At 42.3% G+C, this 17,294-nt stretch overlaps 1 protein-coding gene across 2 annotated transcripts in view; it reads right to left on the reverse strand.

The window, feature by feature from the left end:
- The window catches only part of LOC144496092 (tyrosine-protein kinase Tec-like), a 172,820-nt gene that overhangs the window by 59,068 nt on the left and 96,458 nt on the right, over window positions 1–17,294 (reverse strand). The window contains exons 8-9 of one of the 2 annotated variants that reach the window (XM_078217060.1): window positions 11,713–11,778; window positions 4,906–4,960 (exon numbers count right to left, since the gene is read on the reverse strand). In XM_078217060.1, coding sequence (XP_078073186.1) covers window positions 4,906–4,960; window positions 11,713–11,778 — 121 coding nt within the window. The remainder of the gene's footprint in view (window positions 1–4,905; window positions 4,961–11,712; window positions 11,779–17,294) is intronic. The other variant, XM_078217069.1, reaches the window with a different exon arrangement.

The raw sequence follows: 17,294 nt of genomic DNA on the forward strand, positions 1-17,294 counted from the left end.
CTCACATTAGGTTGATCTTTCTCTACACCCTAGCTATGACTGTAACACTACATTTTGCATTCTCCTTTTCCTCTCTATAAACGGTATGCTTTGTCTGTATAGTGCGCAAGAAGCAATACTTTTCACTGTATACTAATACATGTGGCAATAATAAATCAAATCAAGCAAACTCTTCATGTGGACTGATTTTGCTGACTGCCTATTTCTGTGGCATATACCTCATGTAATCCTACACGCGAACAAACTGAGGCACTATAGGAACATTTAAGCGGTTATTGGATAGGCACATGGAGCACACCAGGATGATAGGGATTGGGATAGCTTGATCTTGGTTTCAGATAAAGCTCGGCACAACATCGTGGGCCGAAGGGCCTGTTCTGTGCTGGACTGTTTTATGTTCTAGGTTCTATAGCAATAGTAGCTATTGTGTCAGCCTTGGTTCTGGGGTAGCACACTCATCTTTGAATCAGAGCTTGTGGGATCAAAGTCCTACTGCAGAGACTTAAGCACATAATCTTAGCTGGCAATTAAGTGCATGATGAGGCAGCTTTATGGGTGAGATATTAAACTAAGGCTCTGTCTGCATTTTAGGTCGGTATAAAAGGCCCAACTGCATTGTGAAGAGCAGGGAAATTCACCTGTCCTGGTGAATATTTGTCCCTCAACCAACACCTATAAACAATGATCTAGTCATTATTTGACTGTTTTTGGTGGAAGCTTGCACTGCACAATTTGTCTGCCACGTTTCCTACGTGACAAATCAGATAAGGTCAGCTCTGATCACTTCCTTGTATCATTTTCCACCTCTATCCCCTTCTACATTCCAATCCATCCTTCTCCATGTCTGCCCTTGGAAAAAGCAACCTCCACCACCCCATCCCAACCTCATAACTGCACTAACAAAATGTCTACAGCTGGTCAAATATCTCGCCTTCAGTTCTCCATTCACCGTGACATTCCTCTATTACATTACCTGTTTATTTTCCTCTGGCATCTTTCTGTGCAAATGCAAGAGATGCAAAAGTGGTCCAATTAGTTTTCCTAACTACTGTCCAGCATCTCAAAGTGGATTCGAATGACAATTTATCTGCATGTCCTCAAACCTATATACTGTATCCATTGCTCATCATGTGATCCCCATGATGTTGGGAAGACCAAATCCAAATCTGAAGGCCACTTTGCCATTTTTTTTCCATAATGATCTCTCTGTTGCTTCCTACTTCATTTCCACATACAAACACCGATTCTAATCTTTCCTTCTCCACTATTTCAATCAATTCTCATATAAGTTCGAGGAACTGCACCTTGTCTTTCAATTGGGTATTTTGCAATCCTTTGTTGACTTTAATAATTTTAATTTCAACTTGAGATCTCCCAGATGTTGATGTATAGAATGAGTGCGGTGCAGTGGCTGGAATTTGGGAGGGGGGGGCCCTTTTGTGCAGAACCAACAAACAGTCTGCACCGTTAATATCAGCTTGCTTTTGCCTGCTCCTCAGACTCCTGCTTGTTGTCAGCCTTTGCTGTTTCGACTTCAGATCACCCTTACTCTTGAACACCCCAATTTTTAAACTTTATTTTCCAATTATGCTTCTTCCTATCACTTCCTGCTGACATACCACCAGCCGTTTAGCCGTTTTCTGCTTCGTTTTTAAATCATTTTACAGCCAAGTTTACACATGTACACATGCTTGGCTCTAACTTCCTTCAATTTGAATAAAAATCAATTTCTGATTAAGATTACATCAACATTTCAATTGGTCATTAACCTCCCAAACTGCTTCCTGGCTTCTGCAAAGCCAATTGATTACAAAGCTGAGATCATTGGGGTTGCACAAGGGCACGCAATTCACACCTGGCATCACACAATCATAGATAAACCGCAAGGTCATTGATACTACTGTCACCCTGCTCCCATTTCTTATATTTTCAAAATAAAATTAAGATAAAGGCAAGGCAAAAGGTGAAGGCGTTTAGGAACAGAGTTGCAAAATGTAGAACCACACAGGCTGATTATTCTGCCTTTAATGTCAAAGTGAGGAAGAAGGGAAGTGAAAGAACACAGTTAGTTCAGTTATTCTCAAAAGTTGAAAGTCAGCACAGAAAGGACAGAGTTCAAATCAACATTATCTGCTTACTATATCAGCTCAACTAAAGTTTTTGTGAAACAAGAATTTGTATCAGAAAAGCCTCAACTAAAAAGTTGATGTTTTTAGCCATCTTATTCTGCCACATCTGTATGTACCCAACTTACTGCAAAAATTGCATCATAATTAAATGGTGTACTGAACAAACACCCACGTATATCCTCACCCGCATGCAATCTAATGGAAACTAACACATCAATTAAATGTATAACTGATAAATGTGCTCAGAAGACAGACCAAAACTGAGTGGCTCACATTCAAGACCATTTCATTTGAAGTCTGTGGTGGTACAAAAAGTAAACTGGAAAAAATATGGTTGAACGTTTCCAAGACATTTTAGAACCGAGTATAACAACATTTTGCACAACTAGAAAAATAAATTGCATTCAGCACCCTCCACATTCTAATTTTGGAAAATAACACTAACTCGTAAAATTGTTTCAACTTCCTACTCCCCAATTTATTTTTTCCAGTTGGAAGAGCACATAAAGCACACTGTGAAATGGATCTCCAGCAATTTCCCACATATTTATCTTATGGACTGGCATACAAGCTCTAAAGGAGGCAAAATTGTCACCATAATTCATGAACACCATTTCAGTAACTGTCATCCAATGCTTTTATTTTCTGAAGGAGAAGCAGCATACTGAGGATCAGCATCTGTTGATGGTGAGAAATGGCACTTGAGGAAGGCAGTGGCATTTAGGTGCTGACAAAATAATGGCTTTGCTGCTTCTAGTATGAAACTGGTAGTAGTTATGGGTCACTCACATTTATATATTAGCCAAGAGTTTAGCCGCTGTTTCACCAGATTTACAGCAACAAAGGAGCAGGGAAGCAGAACTAGGTGAGTCAGCATACATGTGAAAGTCGACCAATGACTTTGGATGATAATGCCAAACAGCAGTATCTAAATAATGAAGACAGAACTATTGGAGTACCTCACAAAAGGCCAGTCAGAGAAAGGGAAAGCCTGGAAAAGATTATGGGCAGATTTTAGTTGGCCCAACAGGGATCTTGACCATGGGTCTCAAGGATCGGCAGGGAATCGGAGGCCCAACGGTATTTAGTGTTCTTGAGCACATAAGTGGCCACTGCCAGATCTTTCCTAGGATTCAGGATTCCCACCATCGTCAACAGCACTGGAAGCAGAGGCAGCTGCCAGCAATGTACCATCAGAGGTTCGGCAGCTTTGAGCAGCTGATCCCCCTCTGCCCCGAATGCCAGGTCCTCAATGGGGATGGAGTGCCTGACAATGAGAAAACCCACCTCCCGCATCCAGGAGGCTGCTGACAACCTGACGGGGTTTGCTGGGCAGTCTTTGAGAGGTCCCACGTAATCTCTGAACCTCCACTGGATTGTGGTCATCAATGAGCCTAATTGACATCTTGCCGCCCGTGACTGGGAATCCCACAACCCCTTCCATCCTCCAACATTAGAATCATAGAAACCCTACAATGCAGAAGGCCATTTGACTCAGCGTCTGGACCAACTCTGAGTATTTTACCCAGGCCGTCTCCCCCACCCTATCCCTGTAATCCCACGCATTTACCATGGATAATCCATTGAATCTACACATCTTGGGTCACTAAGGGGCAATTAGCATGGTGAATCCACCTAACCTGCACATCTTTGGACTATGGGAGGAAACCAGAGCACCCGGAGGAAACCCACCCAAGGAGAACGTGCAATCTTCAAACAGCAACCCAAGGTCGGAACTGAACCTGGGTCCCTGGTGCTGTGAGTCAGCAAGGCTAACCACTATGCCGCCCATTATCAGTGGAGATTTTTGGCACAGAGCACCTCTGACGATTAGCTGGGCCCAGCTGCTATGGTGGCACCGTGATAGGCTGAATTAAATTTTGTCAAATATCTATCACTTTTCGGATGCAAAATAATACTTTATTATTCTTGAAAAAATATTTATCCTGGCTACATAAAGATTATCAAATGCTAACGTGTGAAGATTCAGAAATAGAATATTCTCTGCATATGTTGCATGTATCTAGACACCTGTATGAGAACACCATTAGCTCATACTGCCACATGTTCTTCTCCATGTGGGACAGCAAAATGATTGTAGTCCTTTTGTTTATATGGTTGTAGATTTTCCACAATCAGCAGACAGAAGAATCTATTCAAGTAGATCAGAAAAGTCTCAGTAACCATTTCCCCATCCTGACTCTCCACACCCGAGAACATCCAGACCTTGTAACTCTTACAGGGTTGATCTAGGACATAAATCAGCATCCTCGCTAGTTCAAAATGTAAAAAGCACTCTGATCTCTGATGAGGAAAATTCCAAGGACTAATGATCCTCAGAAAAAAAAAATCCTCCTCATCTCTGTCTTAATGGGACCAGTTATTTTTAAACTATGTCTTCTAGTTCTAATTCTCACATGTAAAGCCCCCTTGGAATCCATATTTCAATGAGATTATCTCTCGTTCTTCTAAACTCCAATGAATCAAGGCCTAACTTGCTCAACTTTTCCTCATAAGATAAACCCCTCACCCCAGTAATCAGCATAATGAACATCTTCTCTGAACTGCTTCCAATGACAATACATCCCTCCTTAAGACACATTTAATATCGTCTTGTTACAAAAATCACAAAAACATAAATGAAAAAGAAACCTGTTATATTTTAGTTAGTTTTACTATCACATCTAAGTTACCGAACTGGAATTCGAACTTACTTGAACGCTAAACACTAATTAAGCCATTTCCAAGTAATTGGAAGTACATATCCCGCCCTTACCTCAGATCTCAGTAAATGTTCTGCTTTACTCCTATTAACGTTTCTGCAATACCACCTAAATAAAAATGGAAAAAAAGAGGGAAATTAGGCACAATTTCCACCAAATTGGACCTTCAGCATTATTGTTTACGAACACAATCAAAAATAAAATAACTAGTCATTCACCTAGTCGTTGCATCTTGGAAGTTAATGTGTGCAAACTGACCACTCTGGACTGTGAAGTGCTTTGGGATATCCCAAGGATGTGAAAACATTTTTTTAAAACAAACATAAAAGCGTCTAAAAAGAAAATGACCAATAATGCAATGATCTTGCATCTATTTTAGATAGTCTGATCCATCAATACGACTTCGAACGATAAGAATCTTCTGCATCATATTAATCTGCAATATTAAATAGCAATGCACCATATGATTGTAAAGAGGTACAATATAACTTTTGTGACCAAGATTAGAAGCATTAAAATATATTCCGTAGTGTAATATAATAACTCATTTCAAACATTCTTTTGGAAATCGCTATAATAGCAGCCAGTATTACAGGTTGTTCACCTTCCAAAGTTCTGAATAATTCATTAGCTAAGGATACATTAGCAGTAGAAGCTTCGACAAAAGCAGAAAGATGGTAAACATGAGAAGCTGTGCTAAACAAACAAACCTCATCCCCACAATGTTCTTTACAGAACTATTCCTTAAGCATCCATGTTTTGGTATATCATCAACTGAATAGAATGGTCTATCAGCTCTATTAGAAGGGTACCCTCTGGAGGCCATTCTCTATGATGTAGCCTTGTTTTGCACGTCTCTGTTCATTTCTACTTTCTCCTAGTCTGCCTCTAGTATAAGAACATAAGGGTGTGACCATAGTGAACCCTACAGTAAGACCACTATGGCAGAAGGGTGGGAAGCAAATGACTTCCATGCCTGAAACTGTTGAAAGTAAGTTAGCAGAATCTTTTCTTGATTGGATAATTGCATAACTAAAAAATATATTCTCCTAATAGTTTCTGTCAAAGCTAATGTTTAAGACAAGATCTGTGGCTGTCAAAATCTGTGCCCTCAAGGACATTCTGACTTGAAAAGATATGCAGATAACTTACCCACTTTTCTACAAATCTAATTTGTCTGTTGCATTGCCAGTGTAATTGGTAGAATCTCAGGGACAGAAGTTTGGTCATCATTCTCTCGTGTACATACACATGAACTTGGAGGCAGGCATATCATCTGCCAGCAGCCAAATTCTACTGGAATACAGCATGTATTTTAGAATTGGTGTACCTCTAGCATCAAAACTAGTAAAGTTGTTGCACCAGAAAAGCTGAATTTTATGATCACAATTTTTGTGCCTCTCTCCATAACAAGCATTTCTAGTTCCAAGCATTATTCTAGCAACCGTTCCAGGGTTCTAACTCTTTACAATAACGGAGTGGTCAGACAGCACATAACACTCCAACCAACATCAATTTTTTGTAGAAATTCAACATTACTGACATGCTTTTACACTTAATCTCCTCATATATATGCCCATAAATTAGAAAAGTGTTTATCTGGAGTAAGGGGAAATATGAAGCCATCAGGCAGGAGATTTTTGGGTGGCACGGTAGCACAGTGGTTAGCACTGCTGCTTCACAGCTCCAGGGTCCCGGGTTCGATTCCTGGCTCAGGTCACTGTCTGTGTGGAGTTTGCACATTCTCCTCGTGTCTACGTGGGTTTCCTCCGGGTGCTCCGGTTTCCTCCCACAGTCCAAAGATGTGCGGGTTAGGTTGATTGGCCAGGTTAAAAATTGTCCCTTAGAGTCCTGAGATGCGTAGGTTAGAGGGATTAGTGGGTAAATATGTGGGGGTAGGGCCTGGGTGGGATTGTGGTCGGTGCAGACTCGATGGGCCGAATGGCCTCCTTCTGCACTGTAGGGTTTCTATGATTTTCTATGATTAGAGGCGTAAATTGGAAGGAGGCATTCTCGAGGAAAAGTACCGAAGTAAGGTGGCAGATTTTCAAGGAATGTTTGTCTGGAATTCTGCATGACAACGTTCCAATGAGACAGGGAGGTTTTGGTAGGTTACGGGAACCGTGGTGCATGAAAGCTGCACTGAACCTAGCCAAAAAGAAAAGGAAAGCGTACAAAAGGTTCAGAGAGCTAGGCGATGATAGGGATCTAGATGAGTATACGGCTTGTAGGAAGGGACTTAAGAAAGAAATTAGGAGAGCCAAGAAGGCCTTGACAGGTAAGATTAAGGAGAACCCTAAGGCGTTCTATAAATATGTGAAGAGTAAAAAGGATGAGATGTGAAGGAATAGGACCTATAAAATGTGAAGGTGAGAAAGTCTGTACAGAACCGGAAGAAATAGCAGAGGTGCTTAATGAATATTTTACCTCGGTATTCACGGTGGAAAAAGACCTGGGTAGTTATACTACAGGATTGAGGTGGACTGAAAAAGATAGATACGTTGCCAGGAGCGGATGGGATGTACCCCAGGTTACTGTGGGAGGCGAGAGAAGAGATTGCAGAGCCTCTGGCGATGATCTTTGCGTCGTTGATGGAGACGGGAGAGGTTCCGGAGGATTGGAGGATTGCGGATGTGGTTCCTATATTCAAGAAAGGGAATAGGGATAGCCCAGGAAATTACCGACCGGTGAGTCTAACCTCAGTGGTTGGTAAGTTGATGGAGAAGATCCTGAGGGACAGGATTTATGAACATTTAGAGAAGTTTAGTATGCTCAAAAGTAGTCAGCACGGCTTTGTCAAAGGCAAATCGTGCCTTACGAGCTTGGTGGAGTTCTTTGAAAATGTGACTAAACACATTGGTGAAGGAAAAGCGGTAGATGTTGTTTACATGGACTTCAGCAAGGCGTTCGATAAGGTCCCCCATGCAAGACTTCGCGAGAAAGTGAGAGGGCATGGAATCCAAGGGGCTGTTGCCTTGTGGATCCAGAACTGGCTTGCCTGCAGAAGGCAGAGAGTGGTTGTAGATGGGTCTTTTTCTGAATGGAGATCGGTCACCAGTGGAGTGCCCCAGGGATCTGTTCTGGGACCCTTGTTGTTTGTCATTTTCATAAATGACCTGGATGAGGAAGTGGAAGGCTGGGTTGGTAAGTTTGCCAACGACACGAAGGTTGGTGGTGTTGTGGATAGTTTGGAGGGATGCCAGAAGCTGCAGCGTGACATAGATAGGATGCAAGACTGGGCGGAGAAGTGGCAGATGGACTTCAACCCGGATAAATGTGTAGTGGTCCATTTTGGCAGGTCAAATGGGACGAAGGAGTATAATATCAAGGGTAAGACTCTTAGTACTGTAGAGGATCAGAAGGACCATGGGGTCCGGGTCCATAGGACTCTTAAATCGGCCTCGCAGGTAGAGGAGGTGGTTAAGAAGGCGTATGGTGTGCTGGCCTTCATCAATCGAGGGATTGAGTTTAGGAGTCCGGGGATAATGATGCAGCTTTATAACATCCTCGTCAGACCCCACTTGGAGTACTGTGCTCAGTTCTGGTCGCCTCATTACAGGAGGGATGTGGAAATGATTGAAAGGGTGCAGAGAAGATTTACAAGGATGTTTGCCTGGATTGGTTGGCATGCCTTATGAGGATAGGTTGAGGGAGCTCGGTCTTTTCTCCTTGGAGAGACGAAGGATGAGAGGTGACCTGATGTAAGTGTACAAGATGTTGAGAGGTATAGATCAGGTTGATTCTCGGAGGCTTTTTCCCAGGGCTGAAATGGCTGCTATGAGAGGACACAGGTTTAGGGTGCTGGGGAGTAGGTACAGAGGAGATGTCAGGGGTAGGTTTTTCACTCAGAGGGTGGTGGGTGAGAGGAATTGGCTGCCGTCAGTGGTGGTGGAGGCAAACTCGATAGGGTCTTTTAAGAGACTTCTGGATGAACTTAATAGGATTGAGGGTTATAGGTAAGCCTATATATAAGCCTAGGTAGGTAGGGACATGACCGGCGCAACTTGTGGGCCAAAGGGCCTGTTTGTGCTGTATTTTTTCTATGTTCTATGTTCTAAACAACAAGTCGTGTCATTTAGAAGATACTCCCTTTCACTGTTTCCGTTTATAAAATGTATTATATAACATTTCACTGCATTCAACACTATCAGACAACTAAGTGCCCACTCTATCAGCCTATCAGTGGTCTTTTGCAATTCTGTGTTTGTAGTTTAACATCTTCCTCAGATTCTGCTGAAGCGTTACCTTCTGTTGCAATAACTGACGCCAACAACTACATTGTTCACTTACTCTCAAGATGACATTTCTGCCAGTTAATTTTTTTTTTTGCATGTTTTATGGGCCTTGCTATTTCCAAAATAACATTTTGTGCTATTCTAGGCTCACACTTCAATGCAGTGCTTAGGTGGTGCTGGACTGTGAGATGTTGTCTTTCAACTGAGGTGTCAAACTGAGGCTTTGTTGGCTCTTTCAGTTCGACATAAAGGCCAGAATTCTCCCAAAAAAATTCTAAGTGTTTGAAGAAGGGAAAGGGTTCATGTTTTTTTTTGTACTCAATGTACTTTGTGCCTAAAAGGTTGAACTTTGTATCTGGAATGTATCATAAACATATCGTTTACTTGTGGCTAGTCACCCCTTTGTTTATATTGCTCCTGGTAGTAGCATAAGCCATTTGTTCATGTCTTTCATCTTTTACTTTTAGTATAAGCCATTTGTTCATGGTTCCCTCGCTTGTTTATATCATTCTGATAAAACAGACAGTTAAATATAGATGTTAGGGGGCAAGTCTTTCTTTTCCGTAGGCTTGTCTATGATTTAAACAGAGGAAGCAGCGACCAAATGGTAGAGTGCGAGAATGGCCGTTTGAAGGACTCCCCCCACTGGGACAGTTGCACTCAGTCACTCAGTCACTTCAAAGGAAACGCTGCGGGAAGAGCAGGGGACCAGAGGTGACACCTTGACTGCAACGACCAGAAGAATTGTGCTTTATGACCCAAGGATACCAGATGGTCTCTAACCATGATCCAGAGACTATCAGAAGCTGTTAAAGGAACTATAATTTATGATCAAGGACTGTTAACTGGACTTTGCTTTATGGCTTGTATTGGGAACCCTGATGTATAAATATCCACGCTTCTTGTGTTCAGAGAGAACTTTGGCTTCCGCTTTCAAGGGGTCAAGTTCTCCCATTAGCTTATGAGAATAAAGCATGACTGTATTTTGACTCATACCAACCTATAGAGGTATATTTCCGACTTCAGTGTTCAATTCATGTGAATACTGGAGTAATTCATGCTGCTTTTTTTCAGTGGGAGTCCAGACTAAAATCTCCCACACTCTGTGCACTGCAGAGGCCACCAGTGAGAATATTAGATTTCAGTGGGCGGGGCCACCTGGGAGGCTGAAACCAGTGGACCTCTGCGCATGCGAAGTGGACCCGCACTGTCAGCCTCCTGATTGCTGGCCAGCTCGATCGTTGACCGATGCCAATGACAGAGTAGCAGCGGGACCCCCCACCGATTGCCCCCAAGGCCACACGCCCATCAGGTCCCGCTCCCTTGGCACTGCCCTATGCCCAATGGGCAGTGCCAAGGTGCCCCCCAGGCATGGTAATTTGCCCCTTGGGCAGTGCCGGGGCACAGGCTGGCACTGTCAGGGTGCTCACGCCCAGGGACACCACCCCCCCCCCCACCAATTGCCTCCCCTTCACACGTTTGGTCAGGCCACTAGCTCCCCAAAAGTGGGGAGCTGGTGTAATCCCCGCTGGAGTGAAACATTCTGATGGTGGGAGGGGTTAGCGGGCCCGGAGAATTCAATTTCGGACCCGTTAATGCCATTTAAGTTATATTTTAAATATCATTTAAATGCTAGTGCAGCAGGATGGGAGAATCGCTGCCAAAAGGTCCCATGGCACTGTTTGAAGAGTCGGGGAATCATGCCTGGTGCCCTGAACAATATTTATCTTCAATCAACACCAGCAATGAAGGTTACTTGGTCATTACCACATTTAATGAGTTTGTTATTTACAAATTGGCTGCTACATATCTGACAGCATAACAGCAGCTACACGTCATTGAATCACACAATGGTTACAGCACAGGGAGGCAGCTTTTTGGCCCGTCATCCCTATGCTGGCATTCTGCATGGACTCAGCTAGTCCCACCGACCTGCCTTTTCACTGCAGCCCTACAAAGTTTTTCTCTTCAGATAATTATCAAATTCTCTTGATTGAATCTGTCCATTCCATACTCTCAGACAGCACATCCCAGATCCCAGCCATCAAGAGGGTGAAAGAGAAAGCGACTTACTTTCATCTAGTCCATTTAAGAAAGTTTTCTGTTCCATCATCCCATTTGGTAATCTATTCCGCAGTTTCATCATCCAATTAAAGAAAGCTTTAACTTCCTGTTTTCTTTCAACAGTTAAATAGCAAGTCTTCTTCACAAGTTCAGATTGCCCTAAAGCATATCAGACTCAAAGTAGTATTTTTCTGGTATTGTCACTGTTGTACTATACCAGGCAATTTGCTCATATCAAAGTATCACAAACAGCAGTGGTTGAAGAATGCATGTGGTTCAGGACACAGTAAGGACCACACATGCTTCATTCCAAAAAGTGCCATGGGATCTCTTATTTCTATTTGAGGGAAGACAGGCCTCATGTTAACATCTCATCCAAAAGACGATTTCCCTGAAAGTTCTACACTCTCTCTGAACTAAATGGAAGTGCCAGCCTAGATTCTGCAATTAATTTTCTTTGAACCGATGCCAAACTGATTCAAAATCATACTCTTTGGTTAATTAACACACAACAGAAAAATCTTAATATATAACTGCAATTTAGAAAACTGCTCGACTTACTCGTATTTTTCTAGATTATTGGATTTCTTCTCAGCTACATAGTTGCTTGGTATGTAACCCTCACGCCTGGAAAATAAAACATATTCAGAAATTTTCATGTTAAGAGTACCATCGACATTAGCTTGCAATTTAGGTTCCTATTTTACTGAAATACCAAATAAAACACTTAACTGTCAGCTTACTAAGAAAATCTATTAACATTGGCGGAGAAGTAAAAATGCACACCAGTTCAGTAGGCAGTGATGTTCTAAGACAGTGGTGATGACATGCTGCAACAGAAGAAAGGGACATCAAGTCCGGATATATCTAAACAGCAACATACAATGACAATGTTTGGACAGGAGCAGATCATTGGTGGCCCCAGCCGACCATTCTGAATCTTGTATCAAGCTCGTCGCACTGATTCTAGAACTTGCAGTTTGCAATCTCTTCCCTAATGGGAATTCATCTCATCCATTTAAGAAAGTTTTCTGTTCCATCATCCCATTTGGTAATCTATTCCGCAGTTTCATCATCCAATTAAAGAAAGCTTCAAGTTCCTGTTTTCCTTCAACAGTTAAATAGCAAGTTACAATGTTCTGAAATAAAGAAAGCATCCTCTGTATACTTTAGCTCATCCCAAGCTGCTGCCTATATTCTATCCCCCACGAAAATCCAAACACACTCTTGAGGTGTATGGATCCCATAAAGCGAAACACTAATGCTCTGCCAGTTCTTAACTTGATACAAAAATTCTACGGAGGTCAACTATTATTGATCCTATGAAATAGGTTTCATAATGTAAGCATATAGGGCTTTTGTGGTTCCAAGTCTATTCCCTATTGCAAATCAACTGCATTATACATAATGGAAATTTATATTCTCATTCCATTTTCTTTTAAAGAAACAGCTTTATTCAAAATTGTAAAAGCAACAATTTGAAACATTTAGATTGGTCTTTAAAATGATCTGTAAAACTCCAGCAGAATAGTCTCATGATAAATGGCTTAAACAGATTCTGGTTACAATTTTGTTTAAAACTTTCCATCCAAAAATGTACATGGCACACTTTTAAAAGTTCATTGACTTTTGATGAAAATATCTTCGGGGAAGAGATCTTCATTTTGAAAATGAAACATGTTTTTGGTGCTGTAACACTTCTGTGAGTGACTAAGAAATTATTTGGTAATGGATGAGTCAATTTCCTCCAGCTAAGCAATAGTAAAACTGAAGACAACACTGTCAGCCTTCCACCACAAACTCTGTACTCTGACCATCAATTAAATTCAGTCAGTGTCAGGCTCTTTGTATGCTTTGCACTATTAGATATTAAGCTAAGTTCTGCATATGATCCACCTCCATCAAAACTCAGGTGAAATGCTACTGAATCCTGAAACTTTCATCCATGCCTTGGTCACATCCAGACTCAATTATTCTCATGATCTCTACGTTGGCTTCCCACGAATCACCCTTTGTATACTTTGATTCATCCAAAACTGCTGCCCATATTCGGTCCTGCGCCAGTCCTGCTCATCTACACCATCCTTGCCCTCACTGACCAATATTAGGTTTCTGCTTCTCAACACTTCGGATTTAAAACTCTCAACCTTGTGGTTAAATATCTTCATGACCTGGCGCCTCACTGTCAATCTATTTTTTCTCTACACCCTGCAGCAGAAATGAATTCACACTGTTCCTCTCACCACAGCCTCTTGTACATTCCTACTTCAGTGCACACCGATGGCAACCGTGCGTTCAGCCATAGAGTTGCCACACTCTGGGAATCCTTTCATAAATGCTGACAACTCTTCATCTCCTCTCCTCCTTCAAGATTTGCCTTAGAACCTACTTCATTGACCAAGTTTTGATTTCTCCTCTTAATACTTCCTTATTTGGTTCAACATCCACCTTTGGATTAAGTTTCAGTAAAATGTCTGATGTGCTTCACAATGTTAATAACACTACATAAATTGTCGTATTTGACAAACTGTATGGCCTGGAAATGCCTTGGGGAATATCCTAATCTCCCACCATAACTTTACTAGGAGGGCACTAGAAATGCCAAAGAAGCAATGTGACTAGTAACTTTCAGCTGTTTAATTCATTTCATAGGATTTCACTAGTCTCCCACCAATCCCTCAAAATTTCAAGTACTACACCTTCATGGGGGCAAGGCTATAACAAGAGTGACAGCAGAAAACAATTCCAAAAACTGTCATTGCAATGCTTAAAATCTAATTTATTTTAAAAAGAATGTTTTCCTCACTTTGTGTTCTCTTGTATTCTACCCAAGTTATGAACATTAAAATAAATCCTAATATCATCACTATCTAAATCATGTGATACTTCATTGCATGTTCAAACTGCGTATAACGTCACTTCTATTTTAGTTCATGAATCAAGTGTGGGTGTTCTCTCCTAACAAAAGTAATGAAAACAGAAAAAGGGAAGCTAAAGTAAATAATTTTTTAACAAATCTTTAGAAGGCACAGCAGACTTCAGATTAGAAAGAAAATGCAGGAGCTGCTCAGCAGAACCATTACGTAGAGGTGCCGGTGTTGGACTGGGGTAAGCACAGTAAGAAGTCTCACAACACCAGGTTAAAGTCCAACAGATTTATTTGGTGGCACTAGCTTTCGGAGTCTCAGGCTCCTTCATCAGGTGAGTGAGGACTTGTGTTCTCAAACAGGTCATATACAGACACAAACTCAATTTACAAGATAATGGTTGGAATGCAAGTCTTCACAGGTAATCAATGTGAGTGGAGAGAGAGCCAAGCACAGGTTAAAGAGGTGTGTATAGTCTCCAGCCATGACAGTTAGTGAGATTTTGCAAGCCCAGGCAAGTCATGGGGGTTACAGATAGTGTGACATGAACCCAAGATCCCGGTTGAGGCCATCCTCATGTGCGGAACTTGGCTATCAGTTTCTACTCAGCGGCTCTGCGTTGTGGAGTGTCGTGAAGGCCGCTTACCTGAAGATCAGAGGCTGAATGCCCGTGACTGCTCAAGTGTTCCCTGACTGGAAGGGAACACTCCTGCCTGGTGATTGTCGAGCGGTGTTCATTCATTCGTAGTCATAGCATCTGCATGATCTCCCCAATGTACCATGCCTCGGGACACCCTTTCCTGCAGCGTATCAGGTACACAATGTTGGCCGAGTTGCAAGTGTATGTACCCTGTACCTGGTGGATGGTGTTCTCACGTGAGATGATGGCATCCGTGTCGATGATCCGGCACATCTTGCAGAGGTTGCTGTGGCAGGGTTGTGTGGTGTTGTGGTCACTGTTCTCCTGAAGGCTGGATAGTTTTCTGCGGACAATGGTCTGTTTGAGGTTGTGGGGTTGTTTGAAGGCAAGAAGTGGGAGTGTGGGGATGGCCTTGGCAGATGCTCGTCTTCATTGATGACATGTTGAAGGCTCCGGAGAAGATGTCGTAGTTTCTCTGCTCTGGGGAAGTACTGGATGACGAAGCGTACTCTGTCCGCCGTGTCCCATGTTTGTCTTCTGAGGAGGTCGGTGCGGTTTTTCGCTGTGGCGTGTCGGAACTGTTGATCGATGAGTCGAGCGCCATGTCCTGTTCTTATGAAGGCATCTTTCAGCGTCTGGAGGTGTCTGTTGCAATCCTCCTCATCTGAGCAGATCCTGTGTAAATGGAGGGCTTGTCTGTAGGGGATGGCTTCTTTAACATGTTTAGGGTGGAAGCTGGAGAAGTGGAGCATCGTGAGGTTATCCGTGGGCTTGCGGTACAGTGAAGTGCTGAGGTGACCGTCCTTGTTGGAGATGCGCGTGTCCAAGAATGCAACTGATTCCGGAGAGTAGTCCATGGTGAGTCTGATGGTAGGATGGAACTTGTTGATGTCATCAAATAGTTGTTTCAGTGATTGTTCACCATAAGTCCAAAGGAAGAAAATGTCATCGATGTATCTAGTGTATAGCATCGGTTGAAGGTCCTGTGTGGTGAAGAGGTCTTGTTCGAACCAGTGCACAAAGACGTTGGCATATTGAGGTGCGAATCTGGTCCCCATGGCTGGTCTGTGTGTCTGGAAGAAGAACTGGTTGTTGAAGGTGAAGACGTTGTGGTCCAGGATGAAGCGGATGAGTTGTAGAATTGCATCTGGAGATTGGCAGTTGTCAGTGTTGAGTACCATTAGCACGTACAAAGAGCGGTAGCCTTCTGTCAAAACTGAAAAGTAATCCCCTCAGCTGAACAAAGCAGGGGAATAGGGAGAAGAAAATAATAGGGATAGGAGATCATATTCACGGGTGAAATAGTCATCATAAAGATATGCTGAATGCCCCTGTTCTGCCGCAAGTTTGACCCTGCCTGACTTACTATTCACTTCCAACTCCCTCTTCAGCATCTCCATGCTTAGCATCCTATGTGGTTCCAAACAAACTCAAAAGTATCTAACTATTCCACAGGAAATTCTACAGCGCTTTAGATAATGTCCAAAAGTTATTGTTTAGGTTATTTCTCCCATTTCTTTGGATGCAGGGACCGTTAGGAATATAGGTCCAGTCAGAGGTGTTGGGGGATCCAGGAGGGAATATGAATGTAATAATGAGGAGTCAAGATTGCTCCGTCGAACCAGCTCCACCATTCAATAAGATCATGGTTGATCTGATTGTGGCTTTATTTTCACTTTCCTGCCCGTTCCCCATAACCTTTTACTTGTAGATCAAAATTCTGTGTAATTCAGCCTTGAATGTATTCAATGACTCAATCTCCACTGCTCTCTGGTGTCATAAATTCCAAAAATTAATGACCCTTTGAGAGCAGAAATTCCACCTCATCTTCATCTTAAATGGGAGACCCCTCATCTTGAAACTATGCCCTCTTGTTCTAGATTTCACACAAGGAGAAAACATCCTCTTAGCATCTAACCTGTCAAGCCCCCTCAGAATCTTAAATGCTTCAACAAGATCACCTCTCATTTTCTAAACTCCAATCCTATAGGCCCCTCTGAGCCAATATTTCTTGTTAAGTCTGTTATCATCATTGTGGGTCTTAGCTTAAGTTGCCCTTAAGTTAGGACTGATAGAGACTGCTGGAGGCAAGGGTGTTGGTAACTTTTATCTTTTATTAAGCATTCTTCTAATTATATACAGGACAAGGCTTAGCACAATGCTTCACACAGAACCCTCCTCAGTCGGGTGTTGTCATGTGATCTTTCATCAATCATTGACGTAGACTGTCTTTTTACATATTTAACATTATCTCTTTACACTGTTACAGTCCCAGCCTTTACACTGTTACAGTCCCAGCTGATGTTACTACCAGAGAGTCAATTCCCAGAATGGTGAAAGAAAAACCATCAGAGTGCCGAGCTCACCCAAAAGACTGGTGTGGAACACTCCCATTTTCACGTTGTTATGACATTTCAAATTTTGGGGGGAAAAAATTTCACTCACTATTTACATCATCCTACATAACCCTCCAGTCTCTGCCTTCATCCTTGGTTAGAGATAACCATTGGGTTGGTTTCACCAATTTCTCAATATTGTTTTCAGCTTTCTTGGACAGGATTGAATAGGATTCAGGTTTTTCATGTTCCCTCATTTGTTAAAGTTGCTATCTAATACAAGTTGGTATTGTTATTTAT

Source organism: Mustelus asterias, chromosome 1 (assembly GCF_964213995.1).
Source record: "Mustelus asterias chromosome 1, sMusAst1.hap1.1, whole genome shotgun sequence".
In the NCBI taxonomy this organism is placed as follows: Eukaryota; Metazoa; Chordata; class Chondrichthyes; order Carcharhiniformes; family Triakidae; genus Mustelus; species Mustelus asterias.